The sequence below is a fragment of the Mandrillus leucophaeus genome, unplaced genomic scaffold, assembly GCF_000951045.1.
Source record: "Mandrillus leucophaeus isolate KB7577 unplaced genomic scaffold, Mleu.le_1.0 Scaffold84, whole genome shotgun sequence".
NCBI classification, from domain to species: domain Eukaryota; kingdom Metazoa; phylum Chordata; class Mammalia; order Primates; family Cercopithecidae; genus Mandrillus; species Mandrillus leucophaeus.
In genome coordinates, this window is record NW_012109141.1 from 5,363,105 (window position 1) to 5,382,329 (window position 19,225).

The following is a 19,225-nucleotide window of genomic DNA, read 5'->3' on the forward strand; positions in this document are numbered from 1 at the left end:
GGCAAAGAGAAGATTGTTCCTGTGCTGATTTGTTATAGTCCCTTTGTTGCTTAGAATTTGGAGATTTTCACCCACTTCTTTGCCTGTGAGAGTCATAGTATGCAGATATTTCTGGTATGACTGCTTGTGCATTTTGGGCACTAGGCTTGATTATGTTGAGATGCAGAAAGGATTGCCAGTAAGAGAGGAGAAGATGCTTCCTGATCCACCCAGGAGCTGGCCTGTGGAGAGTGTCACAGGGTTCCTCGGGGACTTTGTCTCTCTTGTGCTCCAGAATCTGGTTGCCTTTCCAGCATAGATAAGAAGCCTGTTAAGGCATCCCCCATTTTCTCATCCATCTCCAGCAGCACCTTCAGAAGCCTGGATAGAGCTTTAGGGGAGAAGGTTCCTCAGAGCCTTTCTCTAAAAGCCTCTTATTCTTGGGAGGCCATAGCTTTCCTGTACCTACTACCTCACTGTCAGTTCACTCAAATTTTCTTAGTTGAAAACAAAACTGGACATTGTCCCAGTTTTCTCATTCTCCGTCAGAACAACAGACTTTATTTCCCAATGATTAACTGAGTCTCCAGTTTTGCACTTTAAAGAATGTTGTAAGGAGGAAAATTCAAACCTTTTCAAAAGTCTCCCAACCACAACCCCTATCTAATTTAATTATAAATTTCCTAACTTTGGCTTTGGTTGGAGCACTGTACTGCTTGGGGAAAGGCTTTTGCTCTTGCTGACACACTTCTGATCAGAGAATTTCAGTGACTTCACTCAGAGGAGAGTGGGGTGAGGGCAGTGTGCTGGGCCCCACCCTTCTTGCTGAGGCCAAAATGGCAATAGCTCTGGGAGCCTGGCTCTGCATGGATGACTGTGGGTGTCCTGCAACCAATCCTCCTGGACCTGGTGAAATTTAAAGACTTCCAGCCAGGCAAAGCCAGGGCTATTTTATTTCCCAACTCTTTAATCTTGTTTGTGGTGCTGTGTTTGAAGGATCCGTGATGAGACTCATAATACATATGGATCCATGTAGGGTAATGAATCAGTTTATAATAGTATACACAGGAAAAAAAAAATCTGTGCTAGAGGAATTTGTGCAATTTACCTTGCCCTTAGTTTTAGCTAATACTTTGTAATATTATTCATTATAAAAGCTTTTGTTTATAATTTTTTATGTTACCTTTTTGGACAAAGAAAATGAGATAGCCTACAGTCACAGAATATCTCAACGATTTTCCTAATGACTAGCTAATTTTCCTCTTTATTTCTTCTAAATTACAAAAAATGTATTTCGTGAGAGTATGGGTATATTAACCAATTATTTAAACCACGTTTCCTAATAAATCATACTTCTTGTGTTCATGTAAGCAGTAGAATTTGGATACATGACATCTGTTAGAAAGGCACAGGCGAGTTTAAGACAAAGAAAGTGAAGAGAGAAAGTATACATCTGGCACACTTTTGACAAAATGTGTAATTAATGTAAGTCGGGACAGTTAATGGGCCTGTTAAATTACAAACACTGTTTTCTTTGCCCTATAGAAATAGGGTATGTGCATTAAAGTATTATTAGAATACTTTTGATAAGTAATAAATACGTTTTGATAAGTAATAAATATAGCTTACTATATGTCCATGGAGGCTGTGGGTTTGGCCAAGTGCTATATGAAGCAAAGTAAACTATAGTCTTTAAATTATCCAAAGAAATTATATTCTAAAATTGATGTCTTTCAAAGATCCTTATTTAAGTTTTCTGTAAAGCCATACTCAAGAAACATTTGATGTGGGATGTTAGGCAGATCACTTCTTGTGATTCAGTTCTTCAAGTGCAAAATGATAGGATTTTATTACATTATTACTAAGTTTCAGCTGCCTCTAAAATCTCCATCCTCCTAACAAATATTGTTAGTTCCAAATATTGGAACTTCAATTAAAATGTCTGGGCAGAGTTATCTTTTAAATGGTGCTTTATAGCACTGTCCCATAGGGGATACATGTTGAAAGTATTCATACTTACATCTTCAGTCATGTGTAAGTGTTTTTTTGTAAGTCCATGTTGAGGTGGTTTCAGACTTTGAACATTTTCTAAGAAATATTTAGCTGTCTTTTGTCCATAAAATACTGAACACATTTGACTTAGTGGAGATTTTACCTTCCCTAGTTTCTGAAGACACAGTAGTCTCCTCTTATCTGTAGTTTTGCCTTTTGTGACTTCAGTTACCCATGGTTGATTGTAGTCCAAAAATATTAAATGGAAAATTTCAGAAATACACAATTCTTAAGTTTTAAATTGCATGCCATTCTGAGTAGTATGATGAAATATTGCTCTGTCTCCCCTGCGGGATGTGAATCATCCTATGTCTAGCTTACCCATGCTGCATATGATACGTGCCCATTCATCACTTAGTGTAGCCATCTTGGTTATCACACTGACAAATCACAAGATGAAGAAGGATGAGTGCATTGTAGTAAGATACTTTGAGAGAGAGAGGCCACAATCACATAATTTTTATTATACTATTCTGTGTTATTGTTTGTTATTGCTAGTCTCCTACCTGCCTAATTTATAAATTAAACTTTATTGTAGTTACATATACATAGGAATAAAACTTAGACTATATGGAGTTGGGTACTATTCATGGTTTTAGGTATCCACTGGGGGTGTTGGAATGGATCCCCCAAGGATAAGGGGGCCTACTGTGCTCAGTATGTTTTATTTGCAAATACATAATAGATAACAAGATCAATAAAAATCTCTCTATATGTAGTAGATTTTGTCTATAATTGATATATTAATTGAGATGTTGAATTAATTTTGCTCCTTATATTTGATCTGATACCTAAAAGTAGTAATGCAAATGAGGAACTCTTGCGTCTTGTTTTAGATGTATTTTGTGCTCACATGTAGTAAATGGTGAAATTCAAGGGTAAATCTGTTGAAAGGAAGGCTTATATATTTAAGATACCGTTGTGTTGATGAATGTTCACTGTAATTAAAAAGCCTATTTTTACATTAAGTACTTTTTGGAAAGAAAGCAAAAAAGTCTTGACCTAGAATAGCCTCCATCACTTAAGTGTACAGAAGGGATTAATCTAGAAAGAGCATGACATTTAAAGGAATTTTGGTTGATGAGAAGACATTATTTCTTGCTCTGTATCTTCTTCATTTTTCTCTTTTTTGTGTATTTGCATCATCTGGCAGCTAGTTACATGTTGCTTGAGTTTATTCTCAGCCTTGCTGCCTCCAGGCTCCTCACACTTCCAGTCGTGTCCACTTGCTGTGTCGCAGAGATGCTCAGGCTGCTTTTCAGTCTGCAGTAAGTACTGTATGGAAACTGATAGAAAGTCAGTCCTTCACTCCAGCCTTTCCTTCAGTATATGTTGGAAAGTATATGAATTTACCATAGGTTAATCCTGTTTGTTTCCTTTTTGTTTGTTTGTTTTTGGGTTGGGGCTTTGATTTCAGTTTTACTGTGTACACATTTTAGAGAACCAAACAGTTCTATCTGTAAGTTTTTACTAAAGGTAGGAGATTTTTGCCTTCATTCCTCATTTTCTCAGAGGTGACCACTTATACCTCATTTAGCTACTTTTTATAGCTTCTCTTTCGTGTCTCGAAATAACATGCTTATATTTTTTTGTCTTGATTATTCAGTTTTAGATATTATCTGTTGAATTCCTACTATGGAAAATGAGCCTTTAGCTTTTTTTTCATGCCCCACCCACCTACCCTACCAAAATGGGTTCCCTTCTCATTCTCCTAATATTAATATACCATAATGCCAATTAGATAATAGGCAGCATGAATGGTATTAAATTTGTGAGTGTTACACACAATTGAACCGTGTTGCAGACAGTGTTTAACTTTCTTTTCTTGCACAGCTTTTGTTTCCCTTAGAGGTAATTATTGCATTATTTTAAAATGTGCTGACTTTTATCACTCATAAACTCCATGCTCTTTGCCAGAATTAAATATCCTCTCTGTGTTCAGAATTGTCAGAACTTCATCGCTTCATCTTTTGAAATAAATCTCTTCCCAATTCCTTCTGACCTACTTGGTGTCTCCTGTCATCCTGGGATATCCATTCACCGGTTTCTGGGAATTCCTTTACCTCTGTGCGAGGTGCAGTCTCCTGTCATCCTGGGATATCCATTCACCTGCTTCCGGGAATTCCTTTACCTCTGTGCTCTGTCTTCTGCATCCCACATGCTGTCTCCCATCTCCTGTGGCCTTGTCTCCTGGTTAATGCTCTTCATTTTTGCTTAGAGTCTCTTCTCCCTTAGCTTTCAGAGAAAAGGTACCGAGGAGGTCTTTTGAGATCTAAGTGTCTGAAAGTCTTTATCTCCCTTACATGTAATTTATAGTTAGGCTAGTGAGAATTCTGGATTGGAAATCATTTACTTCAGAATTTAGAAGCCATCGTCTATTCTTTTTAATTCCAAATGTTACTATAGAAAATTCTGAAGCCCTGGCCGGGCACGGTGGCTCATGCCTGTAATCCCAGCACTTTGGAAGGCCGAGGTGGGCGGATCATGAGGTCAGGAGATCGAGACCATCCTGGCTAACACAGTGAAACCCCGTCTCTACTAAAAATAAAAAAAAAAATAGCCGGGTGTGGAAGCGGGCGCCGTTAGTCCCAGCTACTCAGAAGACTGAGGCAGGAGAATGGCGTGAACCCGGGAGGTGGAGCTTGCAGTGAGCTGAGATCACGCCACTGCACTCCAGCCTGGGTGACAGAGCGAGACTCCGTCTCAAAAAAAAAAAAAAAAAAAAGAAAATTCTGAAGCCCTTAGAATTCCTGGTTTTTCTCTTCCTGGAAGTTTTTAGAATCTTTCATTTTTCTCTTGTATTCTAAAATGTTTAGATGAAGCATCCAGGTGTGGATCTGTTTTAGCCATTGTGCTGGGCTCTCTTGAGCAATCTTTCCATCTATAAACTCATGCTTTCTGAATTACTTCAGAGGCATTCCTGGTACTTTGTATGCTCTGTACATTTGGAGCTCCTATTTTTTTTTTCTATGTAGTCTCTCTCTGCTGTCTTTTCCTCTATTTATTTTAGTCTCTTTTTTCTGTTTGGCAGCTTTTCTTGGTGTCTGGTAATCTTGATTATGTGCTGTATTTAAGACTGGGAAACTCAAAGCAGATTGACATCCCTGAGCATGACAGTGCGACTTTTCAATTGCTGTGCAAGGGGAGCAACGGGAGTTATTTTGCAGGCTTGTCTTCTGGGGCTTATCAGATTCCCTGGAGAATGGTCTTCTGATCTCTTTCCTGGAGGTGAAAACTCAACTGCCAAATGTTACGTAGCCAAGTAGGAGATGACAGCTGAGGTCTCAGAATTTAGTTTGCACAATTTCACTTAATCCTTCAAAGGTTTTAGTAGAATACTCTTGCCCACAAATGTTCCCGTGTCTGCCAGTTCAGAATCCTAATTTATCCTTTCCAGAAACTAAACATCCAGGATTTTGCATGGGCTGGGAGGAAGAGTGGATTAGTTACATACAAATTGGTGGCTGGCAGGCAGGATCTGGGCATGTAACTACTTTTTGGAGACTTTAAGCAATCTTCCTTTGTCCTCACATCCAGGGATACCTGGTGCTAAATTTCTTCAGCCTTGGGCAATTCAGTGGATAGATTGGGGTAGTTTTCAGCTTTCCCCACTCACCACTTAAAATTCAGGGTTCCCAAGCCTGATACACTTGCCACTCATCCATCCGCTTTCTAGTTTTCAGGCTTGTGTGTGTGTGTGTGTGTGTGTGTGTGTGATCTCATTTTTGTCATTTTAGTGGGATTTCAGGAAGGAATAAAAGACATATCTGTGCACACAACTATTTCCTTAGGAGTCTTAACTCTGACACACCCCTGTCCCCAATTGCTACATATATTTTTATTTATTTTTTATTTTTATTTATTTTTGAGACAGAGTCTCACTCGGTCACCCAGGCTAGAGTGGAGTGTGGCACGATCTCAGCTCACTGCAACCTCTGCCTCCCGGGTTCAAGCGATTCTCCTGCCTCAGCTTCCTGAGTAGCTGGGACTACAGGCGCCCACTTTCATGCATGGCTAATTTTTTTTGTATTTTTAGTAGAGATGGGGTTTCACCATGTTAGCCAGGATGGTCTTGATCTCCTGACCTCGTGATTCGCCCACCTCGACCTCCCAAAGTGCTGGGATTACAGGCGTTCGCCACCGTACCCAGCTAATTTTTATATTTTTCGCGTGTTGGTTGGCCAGGCTGGTCTTGAACTCCTGACCTCAGGTGATCCGTCCACGTTGGCCTCCCAAAGGGCTGGGATTACAAGACATGAGCCACCACACCTGGCCCCATTATCATTTGTTTCAAGAAATGTTTCGATTTTCTTCTTAATTTTTTAATTAACCCACTGGATATTCAGGAGCATATTGTTTAATTTTCATGTTTGTATAGTTTCCAAAATTCCTCTTGTTATTGATTTCCAGTTTTATTCTACTCTGGTCATAGAAAATGCTTGATATTATTTCAATTTCTTGAATGTTGTAAGACTTGTTTTGTGAACCTAACATATGGAATATGCTACAGAATGATCCATGTGCTGAGGAGAAGAATGTGTATTCTGCAGCCGTTAGATGAAATTTTCAGTAAATATCTATTAGGTCCATTTGGTCTTTAGTGCAGATTAAGTCCAATGTTTCTTTGGTGATTTTCTGTCTGGAAGATCTGTCTGTTCAGTGCTGAAAGTAGGGTGTTGAAGTCTCCAGCCATTATTTGTCTTGAGATCTCTCTCTTTAGCTCTAATATTTGCTTTGTATATCTCAGTGCTCCAGTGATGGGTACATATATACTTAGAATCATTATGTCCTCTTGCTGCATTGACTCCATTATCATTATATAATGACCTTCTTTGTCTCTCCTTATAGTTTTTGTTTTGACACCTATTTTGTCTAAGTATAGCTACTCCTAATTTTTTTTTGTTTTGTTTTCATTGGCATGGAATATCTTTTTCCATCCCTTTATTTTCAGTCTGTGTATATTTTTATTGGTGAAGTCTGTTTCTTGTAGGCAACAGATACGTAGGCGTTGTTTTTTCATCCCTTCAGCCACTCTGTGTGTTTCTATTGTAGAGTTTAGTCCATAGTCCATTTACATTCAATGTTGTTATTGACAAGTAGGGACTGCCTTCTGCCATTTGTTATTTGTTTTCTAATTGTTTTGTGATCTTCTCATTCGTCTTTACTTCCTTCTGTCTTTATTTTAGTGAAGATGATTTTCTGTGGTGGTATGTTAATTTCTTAGTTTTTGTGTCTGCATTTGTATTGTTTTTGTAAGAGGTTACCATGATAAGGCTTGGAAATACTTTCTTATAGCCCATTATTTTAAACTAATGATAACTTAATGCTGATGGCATGAACAAACACACACGCAAAAGAAAACTAATAAAAATTCTACACTTTATCTCCCCTGCTTTTTAACTTTTAGTTGTTTCTCTTTATGTCTTATTGTACTGTTTTTGTCTTAAAAATTTGCTGTAGTTATTATTTTCGATTGGTTCATAATTTTGACTCTCTACTTAAGAATAGTTTACACAACACCATTACAGTGTTATAATAGTCTCTCTTTTTCTGTGTGCTTACTATTACCAGTGAGTTTTGTACTATGAGATTATTTCTTCTTGTTCATTAACATCCTTTTATTTCAGACTGAAGAACTCCCTTTACTATTTCTTGTAGGACAGGCCTGGTGTTGAAATCCTTAGCTTTTGTTTGTCTAAGGTTTTTATTTCTCTTTCATACTTGGAGGATAGTTTCGCCATATGTACTGTTCTAGGGTAAAGTTTTTTTTGTTTTTTTTTTTTTTTTTTTCTTTCCTTCAGCACTTGAAATATGTCATACCACTCTCTTGTGACCTGTAACATTTCCAGATATATTGGAGCTCCATTGTATGTTATTTCTTTCTTTTCTCTTGCTGCTTTTAGGATCTTTTCTGTGTCTCTGACCTTTAGGAGTTTGATTATTAAATGTCTTAAATGTCTTCTTTGGGTTAAATCTGCTTGGTGTTCTGTAACCTTCTTGTACTTCAGTATTGATCTGTCTCTAGGTTTTGGAAATTCTCTGATGTTATCCCTTTGAATAAACTTTCTACCACTATCTCTTTCTCTTCAATTTGCCTGTTTGAGGCTATTTTTTAGATTTTATGGGCATACTTCATTCTTCTTTTTCTCTTTATTCTTTTGTCTCCTTCTCCTGACTGTGTATTTTCCAATAACTTGCCTTCAAGCTTACTAATTCTTTCTTTTACTTGGTCAGCTCCACTATTATGAAACTGATGGATTTGTCATTGTGCCAGTTGAATTGTTCAACTCTAGAATTTCTGCTTGCTTCTTTTTAATTATTTAAATCTCTCTGTCAAATTTATCTGATAAAATTATGAATTCCTTCTCTTAGTTTGAATTTCTTTGAGTTCCCAAACAGCAATTTTGAATTTGAATTTGAATTGAATTTTGAATTCTGTTTGAAAGTTCACACATCTCGGTTTCTCCAGGCTTGGTCTCTGATGCCTTTTCTAGTTCATTTGGTGAGGTCATTTTTTCCTGGATGATCTTGATGCTTATAGATGTTCATCAGTATCTGGGCATTGAAGAGTTAGGTATTTCTTTTAGTCTTTGCAGTCTGGGCTTGTTTGTGTGTGTCCTCCTTGAGTAGGCTTTCCAGGCATTCCAAGGGAATTAGACCTTAAGCCCAATAATACTTTGTTTCTTGCAGACTTGTAGAGGTACTGCCTTGGTGGTCTTGGATAAGATCTGGAAGAATTCTCCAGATAACCAGGCAGAGACTCTTGTTCTTTTACCTTTTCTCCCAAACAAACAGAGTCTCTACATATATACTGAGCAGCCTGGAACTGGGGGTGTGGTGATATTAGCACCCCTTGTGGCTACCACCACTGGAACTGTACTGGATTAGTTCTGATGTCAACACAACACTGGGTTTCTCTCAAAACCCACTGCAGTCACTACCTGCTTACCACCTGTGTTCACTCAAGGCCCTAGTGTGTCTGGAATTGGTGGGTTCTTGGTCTCACTGACTTCAAGAATGAAGCTGCGGACCCTTGTCCAGAGCGTGTTCCTTCAGACGTTCAGATATGTCTGGAGCTTCTTCCTTCTGGTGGGTTTGTGGTCTCGCTGTCAGGAGTGAAGCTACAGACCTTTGTGGTGAGTGTTACAGCTCTTAAAGGCAGCACGTCTGGAGTTGTTCCTTCTTCCTGGTGGGTTCTTGGTCTCGCTGGCTTCAGGAGTGAAGCTGCAGACCTTCGCGGTGAGTGTTACAGCTCATAAAGGAAGCGTGGACCCAAAGAGTGAGCAGCAGCAAGATTTACTGCAAAGAGCAAAAGAACAAAGTTTCCACAGTGTGGAAGGGGACCCCAGTGGGTTGCTGCTGGCTGGCTCCGGCAGCCTGCTTTTATTCCCTTATCTGGCCCCACCCACATCCTGCTGTTTGGTCCATTTTACAGAGAGCTGATTGGTCTATTTTACAGAGAGCTGATTGGTCCGTTTTGACAGAATGCTGATTGGTGCATTTACAATCCTTGAGCTAGACAGAGTCATAGAGTGCTAGTTAGCTAGATACAGAGTACCAATTGGTGTATTTACAAACCTTGAGCTAGACACAGAGTGCTGATTGGTGTATTTACAATCCTTGAGCTAGACAGAGTCACAGAGCACTAGTCCTCCAAGTCTCCATACAGAGTACCAATTGGTGTATTCACAAACCCTGAGCTAGAGTGCTGATTGGTGTATTTACAAATCCTGAGCTAGACACAGAGTGCTGATTGGTGCACATACAATCCTCCAGCTAGATATAAAAGTTCTCCAAGTCCCCATCCGGTTCAGGAGCCCAGCTGGCTTCACCCAGTGGATCCTGCACCAGGGCTGCAGGCAGAGCTGCCCACCAGTCCCAAGCCGTGCCTGCACTCCTCAACCCTTGGGCTGTCCAGGGACTGCCACAGAGCAGGGGGTGGCGCCCATGGGGGAGGCTCAGGCTCTGCGGGAGCCCACCACAGGGGGAGGAGCTCAGACATGGTGGGCTGCAGGTCCTGAGCCCTGCCCTGCTGGGAGGCAGCTAAGGCCCTGCAAGAATTTGAGTGCGGAGCGGGCAGGCCGGCACTGCTGGGGGACCCAACGCAACCTCCGCAGCTGCTGGCCTGGGTGCTAAGCTCCTCACTGCCCTGGGCCTGCGTTGCTGGTTGGCTGCTCCCTATGCGGGGCCTGCCCAGCCGGCGCCCAGGCCTGCTGGAACTCACACTGGCCCACTAGCGCAGCCCTGGTTCCCGCCCGCGCCTCTCCCTCCACACCTCCCCGCAAGCTGAAGGAGGAGGCTCCGGCCTCAGCCAGCCCAGAGAGGGGCTCCCACTGTGTCGTGGCGGGCTGAAGGGCTCCTCAAGCGCAGCCAGAGTGTACGCTGAGGCCTGAGGCCGAGGAGGGGCTGAGAGTGAGGGCTACTAGCACACTGTCACCTCTCAGTAGGCCTTTATGATCAGTAGGTAGCAAAGCCAGCCAGGTTTCTGTCCTTCCCTTCAGAGCGGTAAGTTTCCCTAGACCCTGAGCAGGTCCAGAGTTGCTATCTGTGAGCCAGGGATTAGAGTCAAAAATCTTAGAATTTTGCCTGATGTTCTATTCTAATGCCGCTAACCTGGCACTCAAACCACAATACAGGGTCCTTTCTGCTCTTCTATCCCCTTTCCACAGGAAAAGGAGATTCTCCTTTTGGCCACCACTACCATGGTCCCATAGGAGTTCTACCAGGCTGCTGCTAATGTTCACTTAGAGCCCAAGGGCACTTCTGTCATTCTGTGATGAATGCTGCCAGACCAGGGGCTCATGTGTAGGTTTGTTATATAGGTAAACTTATATCATGGGGGTTTGGTGTGTATCGATTATTTCATCACCCAGGTACTAAGCCTGGTACCCAATAGTTATTTTTTCTGATCCTCTCCCTCCTACTACCCTTTACCCACTGGTAGGCCCCGTTGTGTATTGTTTCCCTCTTTGTGTCCCAGTGCTCTCATCATTTAGCTCCCACTTATAAGTGAGAACAAGCAGTATTTGGTGTTCTGTTCCTGCATTGTTTCCTAAGGATCTTGACCTTGAGCTCCAACCACGTTCATGCAGAGGACATGATCTCGCTCTTTTTTATGGCTGCATAGTATTCCATGGTGTATATGTACCACATTTTCTTCATCCAGTTTTCCGTTGATGGGCATTTAAGTTGGTTCCATGTCTTTGCTATTGCAGATGGTGCTGCAGTGAACATTTGTATTCGTGTGTCTTTATGAAAGAATGATTTTTGTTCCTTTGGGTGTATACTCTGTAATGGGATTATAGGGTTGAATTGCAGTCCTGTTTTTGGCTTGTTGAGGAATCACTGCCTTCCACAATGATTGAACTAATTTGCCTTCCACAGTGGTTGAACTAATTTACACTCCCACTAACTGTGTATAAGCATTCCCTTTTCTCCACAACCTCATCAGCATGTGTTATTTTTTGACTTCTTAATAGCAATTCTGACTGGTGTGACATAGTATCTTACTGTGGTTTTGATTTGCATTTCTCTAATGATCAGTAATGTTGACCTTTTTTTCATATGCTTGTTGGCATTGTGCATGTCTTCTTTTGAGAAGTATCTGTTTGTGTCCTTTGCCCACTTTTTAATGGTTTTTTTTTCTTGTAAATTTACATTCCTTATAGTTGCTGGATATTAGACCTTTGTCAGATGCAGTTTGCAGATATTTTTTCCCATTCTGTGGGTTGTCTGTTTACTCTGTTGATAGTTTCTTTTGCTGTGCAGACGCGCTTTAGTTTAATTAGATTTCATTTGTCAATTTTTGCTTTTGTTGCAATTGCTTTTCACGTCTTCATCATGAAATCTCTGCCAGTTTCTGTGTCCGGAATGGTATTGCCTAGGTTGTCTTCCAGCGTTTTTATAGTTTTGGGTTTTATATTTAAGTCTTTAATCCATCTTCAGTTGATTTTTGTATATGTATAAGGAAGGGGTCCAGTTTCGATTTATGCATATAATTAATCAGTTATCCCAGCAACATTTATCGAATAGGGAGTTCTTTCCCCATTGCTTGTTTTTGTCAGCTTTGTCTAAGGTCAGATTGTTGTAGGTGTGCACCCTTATTTTTGGGATCTCTATTCTGTTCCATTGGTCTATGTGTTTATTTTTTATACCATTACCATGCTTTGGTTACTGTAGCCCTGTAGTATAGTTTGAAGTCAAGTAGCTTGATACCTCCAGCTTTTTTCTTTTTGCTTAGAATTGCCTTGGTGTTTTGGGCTCTTTTTTGGTTCCATATGAATTTTAAAAGTTTTTTTTCTAGTTCTGTGAAGAATGTGATTGGTGGTTCGATAGGGATAGTATTGAATCTACAAATTACTTTGGGCAGTATGGCCATTTTAGCAATGTTGATTCTTCCTAGCCATGTTCATGGAATGTTTTTCCATTCATTTGTGTCACCACTGATTTCTTTCAGCAGTGTTTTGTATTTCTCCTTGTAGAGATCTTTTACCTCCCTGGTTAACTGTATTCCTAGGTATTGCATTTTATTTTATTTTATTTTATTTTGGTGGCAGTTGTGAATGGGATTGCATTCCTGATTTGCCTCTTGGGTTGATTGTTGGTATATAGGAATGTTAGTAACTTCCGCACATAGATTTTGTATCCTGAGACTTTGCTAAAATTGTTTATCAGCTTAAGGAGCTTTTGGGCTGAGATGATGGGCTTTTGTAGATATAGGATCGTGTCATCTGCAAACAGGGATAATTTGACTTCCTCTTTTCCTATTTGGATGCCCTTTATTTCCTTCTCTTGCCTGACTTCCCTGGCCAGAAATTCCAGTACTGTGTTGAATAGGAATGGTGAGAGAGGGCATCCTTGTCTTGTGCCAGTTTTCAAGGGCAATGCTTCTAGCTTTTGCCCATTCGATATGATGTAGACAGCGGGTTTGTCATAGATGGCTGTCATTATTTTGAGATATGTTCCTTCAATACTTAGTTTGTCGAGAGTTTTTAATATGAAAAGATGTTGAATTTTACTGAAAGCTTCTGTTGAGATAATCATGTTATTTTTGTTTCTGGTTCTGTTTATGTGATGAATCATGTTTATTTATTTGCATGTATGTTGAACCAACCTTACATCCTAGGGATAAAGCCTTCTTGTTCGTAGTGGATTAGCTTTTTGATGTGCTGCTGGATTCAGTTTGCTAGTATGTTGTTGAGGGTTTTTGCATTGATGTTCATCAAGGATATTGACCTTTTTTGTTGTTGTTGTTGTGTCTCTGCCAGTTTTGGTGTCAGATTTTCAGCTCTGTTTGGTCGGTTACTTTCTTTCCTTGGCTATTTGGCTGTCAGCTCCTGTATTTTTTTTTTTATTATTCTTAGTTTTCTTAGATTGGGTTTCAATATTCTCCTGAATCTCCATGATCTTCATTCCTGTCCATATTCTGAATTCTGTTATTTCAGCCATCTCAGCCTGGTTAAGAACCTTTGCTGGAAAATTAATGTGGTCGTTTGGAAAAAAGAAGACACTGGCTTTTTGAGGTCTTAGAGTTCTTGCGCTGGTTTTTTTTCATCTTTGCGGGCTGATGTTCCTTCAAGTCGTTAAAGTTGCTATCCTTTGGATGATTGTCTTTTTTTATTTTTTATTTTTTTCCTTTTATCCTACTTAATGTCCTTGGGCATTTCATTATGATATAAGGTGTATTCAGTCGACTCATTTTAGGAGGATTTTAGGGGGCCAAGGCTCAACTCAGGACTCCTGGACTGTGTGCTCTAACTCTTGGGGACTGGTGTCTGGGCAGGGCTTTGATCTCTGTTTCCTCAAGGTTAGGAACCTGTGCTCTGGAGGGTCCAAGGTGCTCTAGGACTGCTGCTCATAACTCTCTGATGGTTGGTGCCAGCCAGAGCACTTCATAGGAGAGTGGCAGTAGGATCTGTCCTTGTTGACACATGTCAGCAGCAGGGTGCACACTCGTCAGCTGCAGCAGGGTGCCGTCAGGTGCCAGGGTGCCAGCCTTGATGCAGGTGTCTACAGCAGCTGTGGTAGCAGCACAGCTTGGGGATTTGGGAGCCCCTGCCTGAGGACTGTGTGCACATTCATACTGGTGGTAGTATTAGCACGAGACTGGGCAATGGTGGACGCAAGACTGTGTGTGCCCTTTGTGCCCATTCATTCTGGTGTCGGTGGCTGCTCAGGGCTGGGGGTGGGTTCGCTGCTTTTGGTGGCTAGTTCTGTGTTGGCAGCCCCAGCGCAGGGATGGGGTGCTGGCAGGCCCAGGGCTGGCGGGCTCCATGCCTGCTGACTCTCTGAGGACAATAGCAGGGAGGGAGGATGGAGTGCACTCACGGCTGGCAGCAGTGACATGGCAGGGTGCATGTGCACACATGTGCTGGTGGGGAAGGGAAGGCAGGTCCTCCTGTACACGCCCACAAAGCATTGTGGTGGGTGGCCAGTGGGTGAGTGCCTGCAGGCAAGGCAGCATGAAGGAGGCTGCAGTGGGGGAGGAATGCTGCTGCATGTCCAACTGGGGTCACTCTACTGGAGCACTCTGCTAGTCAGGCACAGTCTGCCAGTGCAAGAGCTACCATGTAGGCCCCCAGGAAGTACCTGGGAGTTTCACTCCAAGCAGGTGTGGCTAGGCTCGGGCCCTGGGAGAAGCCAGCAGACCAAAGGGTGACCTAGACTGGCCCCATCTCATGGGCAAGACCACCCTGCAGAGTTGAGGTCCCACAGTTCCCCTAGGGATAGAGTCTTCTATGGGAGCAAGTCTAGCCTAAGGGGGTGGGCGTCCCTGGCAGTGCTACGCTATAGACACTCCCATACAAAACTCTCTGGGCTCTGCCCCAGCTGGAGTGCTGCTTCTACTGCTTCCCTAAGCAGCTTTCCCTGACAACTCAAATGTCCATAGTGGTCCAGGGGTCCCTTCCTACCATGATTCCAGAGGCCTGTGGTGAGAGTGAATTTTTTTCCTTGCCTTTTCAACTCACCCCCTCTGCAGGAGTGGTTGGGGGCCAGGAACAAGTTGTGGTGCTTGGTAGCCTCGAGCAGGGTCCCCAGCTTCCTCTCCCTTCAGCCCCGGCTCTGTGTTTTCCCTCCATCTGTTCTCAGTGCCCTCCCTCTGAAGATCTAGGAGTGTGCCAGTCTTCCTAATGTCCCGGTCCCTCAGTAGGAGATGTTCCTCCTGGCTGTATCTAGTTGGCCATCTTGGAGCAGAAATTTCTAGTTGTTTTTTTTTTTTTTAATAAAAATGTATGGAATCTGTTATTGTGTCTACTTTTGTACATATTAGAAATTTTTAAGTGAAAATTTTTCTAACTCATAAATTTAAATGTATAAAGGAAATATACCGAAATAGTAGTTTCAGAATTACAAATGATTTTCCATTTCTCTGAAAGTCTGAAAAGTTATGCATTATTTTTTGAGAAAATGTTATATGACAGGTGCATGTTACCATAGAAATGAAAGATGGAAAGAACTAAATCACCTGAGATATAGGGGTAGTTTAGGTAGAAATGGAGAGAGGGTAATGTGTCCCCAGAAGGAGAAAGGAGGACATTGATGACAGTTCTCCTGCTCAGCAGTTTTACAAGGACCCATTTTAATAAGCTACACATAGGTATGTATACAGCATGCTCTGGTGAATTTGAGTAAGTATGTGAGCTTGCTATGTAAAAGCTAAATAAAGCTTTTTTCTGTAGACGATGCGTCTTTAAGAATGATTGTTGTTCTCTTCCATATTATAAACAACTTACACAGTCTTATCCACACAGAACATTCTCAAATATTAATGATTTATTAAAATCCAGTGAATTTCACATGATATTTGAAACCTAGCAATATCTTTTAAGTAGAAAATGTTCTTTATTCACAACGGTTTTGCTGCAGATTAAATATTTCTTCAAGGCAGTTTGATTTGTATTCTCTGCAGTGCTATGAAGGGAAATCCTCCAAAGATATCCTGAAAAGAGTAGCTGCAAATGCATTGATGTCACTTCTGGCTGTCAGTAGAAGAGCACAGAAACATGCTTTGAAAGGTGAGCCACGTGACACGTCAGCTGTGTTGATGGCATTATCAGCAGCTCATATGTTTTGTTGCTTGTTAAAGTTAATTTTCTTTAGACTCAAAATGTAAAAAACTTACAGTATAGTCTTAGTGTCAGTAAAAATCATTTTTTCATACAGAAGCAGTAAATATGCATTACTTTTCAAATAAAAAGATTAGACGTAGTTTTTTGTTTGTTTAATATGTGAGGTTCTTGCTCTAAAGGACCTATATGTAAATATTAGAGAAGCTAAAAGGTAACACATTGAGTTTCATTGTAATTAAATATTACTATCCAGAAGCACTTACTGCATACCTGAACAAAACCCACATAGTTTTGATGGTAAAAACAGCAACAGACAGTTCCATATTTTCTAAATTTCTCCTCTTGAGTGTTGTAATTTCTCATTTGGGAATCGGAAAATATAGATCTGAGAATTAAAAGAGAATAATGGCAACATCAAGTCCATTAATATCAGTTGTGATTTGCTACTAAAACAAATGATGTATTCCTCAAGTTATAAATTGGATTTGGGGAGTATCTTACTAAAAACTGAAAACAAGTGGCCTTCAGCATTTTAGTCCTCTTACTTTTCCCCCCTCTGATTCATTAATCACTGACTGAAAATTCTAAAATGAAGTGGGTCAGAAATAGAGAATGTTACCTTTTTGAGAATCTGATTGGTATATGTGGTTTTAACTTAACTTGGAAATAGAATATCCTTTTGACTGCTATAGATTTTGTCTTTCAGCCAATCTTATAGACAATTGCATGGAGCAGATGAAACACATAAATGCACAACTGAACCTAGATTCTCTGAGGCCTGGGAAAGCAGCATTGAAAAAAAAGGTAATATTGTGGGATAAATGAATGGCTATATGTAGAGACCATTCTCCAGTCCCCTTGTGCCTAGAAATGAGCACGAGCTTGAAATGAGTATCTCATTTAGAAGCAAGGTAGAGATGGATGAATTAATGAGATTTCTATGTTAGCAGATTGTTGACTTGTTTTGGTCTTAATTCTTACTTGAAGATCTTTAGACAACATCTGTTTATTATGTACTGTTGTTATTATAAAACATTGGAAATATCCACATATACATGATACTATGCCAGATAAATTTTTTATACTACAAAAAGAAAATCTTTATCTCAAAACAAGCATAGGTTAACTAGGAATGAGATCTATAACAACTATAATTTATTAAGAGTTTTCTATATGTCAGCCACTATTGAAACCTTTAATATTTATTATCTCATGAACAAACACTCATTACAGCACAATCACACAGTTGGTAATCGTTGGAGCTAATATTTGCCCCATATCTGGGTGGTTGAAGAGCTGGTATTCCTCATCTCTGTTTTTCTCCTTCTGTGCCTTCTGAATATCTCCTCTAGCATTGAGTCTGTTGGACTCATGTTTAAACTGCATGCTCAGATAAACTCAAAATAACATAGTTATTATATAATAGCTATGGTTAACAATAACTACTGTGGTTAACAAGATCTGCCACCTACTTATTCAGCAAATGAAAGTGTGTGAATAGTATAAATATATAAATATACATATATGTGTGTAGGTAAGGCCGTTATAGCAGCACTCTATGTAATAACTAGTTTCTACTTCCCTTAATAAGAAACCAAGACAAAGTCTTATTTAATAGTGTAATTGATTCAGGAGATTGATTGTATGTTTATCAGTTCTTTTTTTTTTTTTTTTTTTTTTTTTTGCCTCTTTTCCTCTCTAGCCAAAGGCCCTTCATCATTGAGAAAGTCAGCCAACACCTGATATGATTGAAAACCTGTCAGTATCTGCCTCACTTTATTGAGATGAAACATGGAGGCTATCATATATCTGAGTTCCTCCATGCTTGATAGAACAAAAATAGCTTTTTCGTGGTGAATGTGCTTCTTGAGATATGGTCATCTTTCAGAGATCATTAGCCTGTCAGTTCCCTCAGAGTTACAGTGGTCGGGCATGATTAGAGCACACCTGCATTGTACTGTGACCCAAAGGGGAGGGAATTACTATACACAAAAACGGAGTATGCTGTTGCATTCACAGTTTTCAACTGCTTTTTGTTTAAATAGGAGGATGGTGTTATTAAAGAGTTAAGCATTGCCATGCAGCTCCTAAGAAACTGTCTTTATCAAAATGAAGAATGTAAAGTAAGTAGAGCTACTTTTCAAAATTTTAGTAGAAGTACTGGTATTAAGCAGTTTAATTTTTATATGAGATAATGTAGTAGGAAAAATGGAAAGCTCTGACTTTTAAATTTTTAGACACACGGTTGATTGGTCCTCAAACTCAGTGTTAGTTGTCAGAAATGTGTGTATCTAATCTTGTTATTCATCACTGATTACATTTCTTGTGTTTATCAGTGTTTTATCATTGAAATTTTAACTTCACAAACCTCAGCCTCATTCTGTACTCTTAGGCATTTTAAGTGTTGGTTTCCCACCTATTTTAGGTATGGAATGAATGGCTGGCTGTGTCTTATAAGGTAGATTCTTTCAAAATGGGTTGTCAAAACAACTCTGCAAGGAAATAAATGAAACTCTCTGTATCTATAAGGAAATAAGAGTTTCCTGCTTCAAAGGAGAAGAGAGTTAGAACTGCTACCTAGTGTGGCCACATCCACTGAGAGGAAGTTGCTTCTAGCTCTGCTGACTCCCTGTGACCATTTACACAGCCCCTCTGTCTAGAAATCACTGAGATATTTTGCTTTGTCTGTAAGCATTGATGATATTTTAAACCATTGTATCAGTACTACTATAGAGGATATAATCTTTTGAACACTATGATTTGCTTTGTCTATAGTTTTACAACACTTTTGAAATACTAGATTAATGCTTTAATGCAGAAATACTAGATTATTCTTTATAAGAGCTGACCATGAAAATAAAATTTAAAAAATACTAAATTAAAGCTTTAATATAGAAAGCAAAGATAAATTATAGAAACTTTTATTGCCTTTTAAATGTTTACCTGTTTTGCTCTTGTGGTAAGAGCACAACTGGAAAAACCATACCACATCTGGAAAAGGGACATGTTGAACACACTTACTCCTTACCCGATGTTAAAAAGCCAGAGCCATGACTCACAATTAATATTTCCGAGTAGTTTGATGGAAATTAAGTATTTATTTATACATTTTATTAAAATTCCCC

At 40.0% G+C, this 19,225-nt stretch overlaps 1 protein-coding gene across 1 annotated transcript in view; it reads left to right on the forward strand.

Annotated features, from left to right (window-relative positions):
• RTTN (rotatin) overlaps positions 1 to 19,225 on the forward strand; it is a 202,905-nt gene that overhangs the window by 149,041 nt on the left and 34,639 nt on the right. Inside the window, exons 41-43 of the mRNA XM_011968360.1 lie at positions 15,941 to 16,046; positions 16,807 to 16,904; positions 18,146 to 18,223. Of these exons, the coding sequence (XP_011823750.1) occupies positions 15,941 to 16,046; positions 16,807 to 16,904; positions 18,146 to 18,223 (282 nt within the window). The remainder of the gene's footprint in view (positions 1 to 15,940; positions 16,047 to 16,806; positions 16,905 to 18,145; positions 18,224 to 19,225) is intronic.